Source organism: Brassica oleracea, chromosome C2 (genome assembly GCF_000695525.1).
Source record: "Brassica oleracea var. oleracea cultivar TO1000 chromosome C2, BOL, whole genome shotgun sequence".
Lineage (NCBI taxonomy): Eukaryota > Viridiplantae > Streptophyta > Magnoliopsida > Brassicales > Brassicaceae > Brassica > Brassica oleracea.
Window position 1 is genome coordinate 10,215,081 of NC_027749.1, and position 5,784 is coordinate 10,220,864.

Below are 5,784 nucleotides of genomic sequence, written 5' to 3' on the forward strand. Positions count from 1 at the left end.
CCGGTTCTTTGAAGATTTACTAATCCCGATCCGAACCCGATAGAATCCGAACCGGTCCCGAACCAAATTTTCATATGACCCGAATGGGGCTGATTTTGATAAACTCGAAAAACCAAAACCCGATTGGACCTTTGCCTAAACAAATGGTAGAGAGAGATAGAAAGAGAAACAAACGGATAGGATTTTTGATATTTTGTGAATAATAGTTTTTTAAGTTATTGGACCTAATTTCCCTATTTACAATTGATAAGAATTCCTTAGTTGAATAAAAATAATAACAAATTTTATATGGAAAAACCAAATATACCAAAATCTACATTTCTGGGAACGAGAGAATGTAGCATCAAGAGACTTAAAATTTAGCTATACCAACTCTATAGAATAGAAATTAATAAAAGGGGATAAAATGAAGATGGTGGAGTGTAATAAATAATTGGAGTTAGTGTGGACACTTTCGATATTTTCTCCTCTTGCACTCATTTGTTTTTCTTTTTTCTTTATTTTATTCACATGTAGTGATAATACATATGTGGACTTATATGGAACACTAAAAATTCATTAATAGAGTGTTTGCTTGATTCATCTCTCTCTCCATCTTTTTTCCTTTCTCCAGTGCTCTCTTTCTCTCTCTCTAAGAAACCATTTTCTTTCTCTTGCCAAGAAAACCCATCTAAGGTTTGTCTACACTTTTACTTTCATTCTTGCTCTTCATTTTGGTTTAGAGTTTGTGAATCTTATTTATTTTCTTCTTTTTCTTTTTGATCTTCTATACTTCCATCCAGTCGCAAGATCTCAAATCTTGAAGATGGGTATGTGTGTATAGATTTATAAGTAAAGATCACAGTTTTCAAAGTCTTTTTTTTCTTCTTCTGATATTGACTTCCAAGTAGTTTAGGTTGGGTTCTGATTTCATGTTTTTCAGATTTTTTTTTTCTGTATGTGTGTATGTAAATCTCATCTTACTGTTGATCTGTTTTTTTGTTAAAAAAAATTCATTCATATTATTTCTCTTACTTACTCATTCAATTTGTTAATCACATCTTTTTGTCTAACTAATCAAGAATCTACCCCATGTCTTAAATTTTCTTTGGGGTCACATAATAATTATTGCTCATATAATCGCTAGTTTATGAAACTTTTGTTTATAATCCTCTTAACTGTGATCTAACTTATAATCTAATTAGTTGCTTTTTTTTTTGGGATCAAATCTAATTTGTAGTTTCTTCATCTTATGAGATAACTTTAGTTCACCTTTTTGTGTTCCTTATAATCCCATCAACAATAAATTAAGCTCTGGAATCAGATTAACTAGATTTTTAGGACAAAAAAAATCACTGTCTTTTGCGTGAGAATTACTGTTTTGTCTTTGTAGTTTTCATTCCATCAAATCACACATATAAACACTGCAAACAAAAATCTTACTTTGTATGACATCCTTTCACATGAAATAATGTTACTTTTTTCCTCTTTCTGGGTTTGATCAAACCACAAATCTCAAGAATATATAGTTTCTTAAATCATAATAACATGTTCTGTTATTAGCAGGAGGAGATCAGATTTAACAGGTGATGATATAAAGAAGATCTGGTGATATGCACAAGTATTTGGGAAGCGAAGAGGCAAATAGTAACAGTGGAAGAAGATTCAAATGTTCTTATCCACTGAGAACCCACCACGTGACCCACTTTCATCTTCTTCTTCTTCTCCTTCCTCCAATCTCTTACGTCTCACCACTTCTTCTTCCCATGAGTTAGGTCAATCCAGTTTCTCCATCAGGTAACCAGAAGTCTCTGAATTTTTCATGATGGGTCAGTCTCAAATGATCTCATCCTCGTAGCTAGATCATAAAGTTTTGACCTTTCTTCCTTCTGATTGATATGGGTTTCATAAAGTTTTCACCTTTTTGAGTTTTAGCTCTTATCGAAAGTAGTTAACTTTGTTCTTTGTCTGTGGTTTTATGTTTGCAGAGATTACGCATACAGTAACAGGAAGAACAACATCAAGAACAGCTGGCCGTTTTCTCCCAAAAGTCTCCAGCTTTGTTCATCTCATGGATTGACTGATCCTTTGCCACCGTTTCAGAAACTTTCCAGGCTTAGTAACCAGTTTGAGACTTCATCGTCAGGGAAGCAAATCGTATCCCATGTGCATCAGACAATAGCAGAGACTAGTAAAAGAGTTTGCAGCCAATCAAGGATCATTGAGAATGGTTTGGTTACTAGCAGAAGCGTTTCCAAGTCTAAGGTAGAGATAGTAGTAGCTGCTACAAGTAATAACAAGAGTAAAAAGTGTGGACGAGGAGGAGGAATGGTGAAGTCCAAAGAAGATAGTTGTGGGACGACTACTGAATCAGTCATGGCTTCAAAGACATGTCCTATTTGCAAAACTTTCTCATCAGCTTCTAACACTACTTTGAATGCTCATATCGACCAGTGTCTGTCTGTGGATTCATCAGTCCCACCGGTTAGTATTAAGCCAAACAAGCCTAGAGTTAAACCTGTTGACTCAGCAGTGCCACCGGTTAGTAGTAAGCCAAGCAAGCCTAGAGTTACTTCTGCTGATTCAGCAGTGCTACCGGCTAGTAGTAAGCCTAGAGTTAAGCCACAGGTGAAAGTTAAAACGCTGGTTGATATCTACGCTACTGCCAAAGAATGCACATTAGAAGATCTTGACAGGAGAAATGGAACACAGTGGGCGTCTGTTTTGAGCTGGACAAACCGGGTTGCTGCTGATAAATGTGAAGTGTCTAAGAAGCGGAAAGCTTCTCCTGTGGGAGTTGGTCCTGTTTATATCGATGCCAAGGGCCAAAAACTGCGGATTTTAACAGAGTTTAGCCAGAAGAAGATTCTGTCAAGAGAGCAGCACGAGGATGGTAGTAGTGAAAAGAAAAGTTCAAGCCAAGGTAGTAAAGAAAACAAGAAGAGAGGTCGAAGAAAGAAACATGGCAAGTGTATCAAAGTAACCAGTCACAAAGCCAATGCTTCAGAGGTAATGCCATAACTTGCTGTCATTAGTTTTTTATATATTTTGTGTAGCCAATGTTCATGAAATAACAAGTATACTGCTTTGTACAGAAGGTACTTGAGTATCAAAGAGAGGGTAGCAGCAAGGGTCTTCGTAGCATCTATAATCAGCGGATGTTAGCAAAACGTGGTCTGGTTTCAAAGAAGCTAAACGAGAAAGAACATAAATTATGTGCTTTGAGGGATCAGCCATCTGATGATGATGATGAGGATGAATGGTCAGGAGAAGATCGTATTGTGTTGAGAGGTGCAGATACGTCTGCCACTGGTTCTGCTCCTTTAAATAAACAGAAGCTGCGGAGCCAAGTCTCTGGAAGGTGCAAGACTATGTTTGAGAGTAAAAGAGCTCACAGTCGTTCATCTAGAGCTCAAATAGAGGAGAAATCACTTGCAGGAGCTTATTCAAACACTGTCCACTCGAAGAAGAGCCTTGCTTCGATTCAAGAAGACAAGCATCCACCTGGAAAGAATGTCAGAGATGCATCTCCTCGTGCAACTAGCATGAGAAACTTGTCCCCACCATTTGTAGCAAATGGCTGGAGACGATTATCACCACCCGTGGAAGAGCTAAAGAAATCTCGGTTTGATTTGTCAGATGAAGAAGAAGAAGAAACTGGAAAATGGGAGTCTGAAATGACACAAGAACGTGAACTATCAGATGATGATGATTATGTTTCAGGTGATGATAATCCTTCATTTAGTAGATACTATGATTATGATGATGACGAAGAAAGTAGTGATGAGGAGGAGGAAGATGATAGCAACAGTAGAGCCAATGTGTTGGACAAAAGCAATGATGCTAATGAAATCATACCTAGCGAGAGAGCAATGTATTACTCTGAAGATATGATTTATGGGCAAAGCGGTTGCGATGAAGAGGATGTGAGGTTTGGTTCTGAGGTGAGAGGAAAAGGAAGCTTGTTTGTAGAGGTTGATGCCATTCCCATTCCAGGCCCTCCAGGCTCATTTCTACCGAGTCCACGTGGTATGGGGTTTGATGGAAACTCTTCTGTTATCACAAGCCAGTTCCAATCTTCTATGGACCAGCTTGACAGAAACTCATCTGAATCACCTGTTTCCGCGGTTTCGAACTTTGCAGCTGGTAGATTGAATTTTCCCGCAGAGTTTCCTTCTTCTTTGGACATTCCAATGAGCTTTGGTGTTCCATCTCATCATGGAACTATCCCTGAGGCTGAGCCGAAGAGTGTTGACAAGGCAACAACACCTTTGAGTTTTAGAAACAATGGTCATGAGTCCTGTTGTTGCCAAAGAAAAGAGAGAGTCTCCTTGAATCATGAAGCGTCTCATCTACTGCAGCGAAGAGCTGCTTCTTCTTCATCAATAGCCATGAGCTTAACCAAGTCTCCCACACGCTTGGATCCAAATCATCCGTTTGAGTACGTTCATAGTACATTCTCCAACAGAGCTGTTGTGCCTCCTAGTCCTTCTAACTCGGTTTTACGGTTAATGGGGAAAGACTTGATGGTCATGAACCAAGGAGAAGCAGACAATAAGGAAGAAGCATCTCGGACTAGCTTAAAACCATCCCCTCAGTTTCATGATCATCAGCCTTGTGATGGAAACGGCTTATACTTCAACACAGGTCTCTATTTAAGAAACAGTTTCGAGCCAAAGCATCAGCAGCAGACACCAGTACCACAGCAACAAACACAAGTTTCACCATTCAGAAACAATTTTGATCATGTGAGGTACTTTTCTCCGAGCTAGTCAACGTAAAGTTTGGACCTTTATGCAGTTTAAGAAGAAACGGAGAAAGTGGGTTCTCATCGAGCATTGGGGTTTTAAGGTTGTACTTGTATGTTCTACGGCATTTTCCATGCTTTTTATCTCTTTCTGCAGAGACTGTTGTGTAGTTACGGTTTACAGAGAAAAAAACAAACACTTGAAAATAACAAACATTCTGTAGAAGACAAAGTAACTTTACTAATCGCGTTTCATTGCCATCAAAGTTGTCCACAAGCTCAAAAGTTATGCTCGTAGTTTCTCTTTAAGATTTGGCTATGGTGGTAAGAGAATACATGATTCTACCACTAACTTAGTAAATTGCAGAACATCGTATTTAAGCAGAAAGCAAGTCTGAGAATCTAAATAATAAAGCTCAAGAATTCCAAAACTATTGGTGTATATAGATCCAAGTAGTGAAAGAGTTTCAAGAATAATTGTTGTACCCACATGATAAAAACACACCACATCATGTCTTCTTCTACAGAGTTTCCACTTAATGCCAGAGTCAGATATTGTTGTACCTACATGTTAAATTTTATTGGAACGTATTTGGCTTCAACTGACCAATTCCTCTTTGCTGCTTCTGTGTTTAGTGTGCTGCTATGGCATGACGTCAGTGTGTGTATTTTTTTTATATTAAACTCTTAGCTCTTAAGAATTTATAGGAAGAAAAGTTCAATTTATTAGTTGGGTGAATATTATGTGGTGTTTATGATGATGCCTACAGAATTGGTCTTGTGTCATTAGCGGCAAGTGGAGACTCTTGACATTTGACTACAAAGAGCCATCTTAACGTTTGGTTTGTTGTATTTGTTCCAACACATACGTACACTACAAGAAAACACGCCGAATTCCGACGGAGATTCCGACGGACATCAATGTCGTCGGACGTTTGTGACGGATTACCGACCAATTTCCAACGAAAACCAAAAATTTGAAGTCGTCGGAATATACCGACGAACTTCCGACGACATTCCGATTAACAGTACAGTCGTCGGTATTCCGAAGAACCATA

At 38.3% G+C, this 5,784-nt stretch overlaps 1 protein-coding gene across 3 annotated transcripts; it reads left to right on the plus strand.

Moving 5' to 3' along the window:
- Window positions 1-553: 553 nt before the first annotated feature.
- On the plus strand, window positions 554-4,990 carry LOC106327202. 3 transcript variants are annotated; one of them, XM_013765287.1, is made up of 4 exons: window positions 554-675; window positions 1,546-1,776; window positions 1,968-2,988; window positions 3,078-4,990. In XM_013765287.1, exons 2-4 carry the CDS (start codon window positions 1,649-1,651, stop codon window positions 4,749-4,751), a joined length of 2,823 nt encoding a protein of 940 aa, XP_013620741.1. In that variant the 5' UTR covers window positions 554-675; window positions 1,546-1,648; the 3' UTR covers window positions 4,752-4,990. The 3 variants fall into 3 exon arrangements, with proteins under 3 accessions (XP_013620741.1, XP_013620739.1, XP_013620740.1); XM_013765285.1 differs by having other exon boundaries at window positions 3,075-4,985; XM_013765286.1 differs by having other exon boundaries at window positions 555-675; window positions 1,543-1,776; window positions 3,075-4,985.
- Window positions 4,991-5,784: the final 794 nt, after the last annotated feature.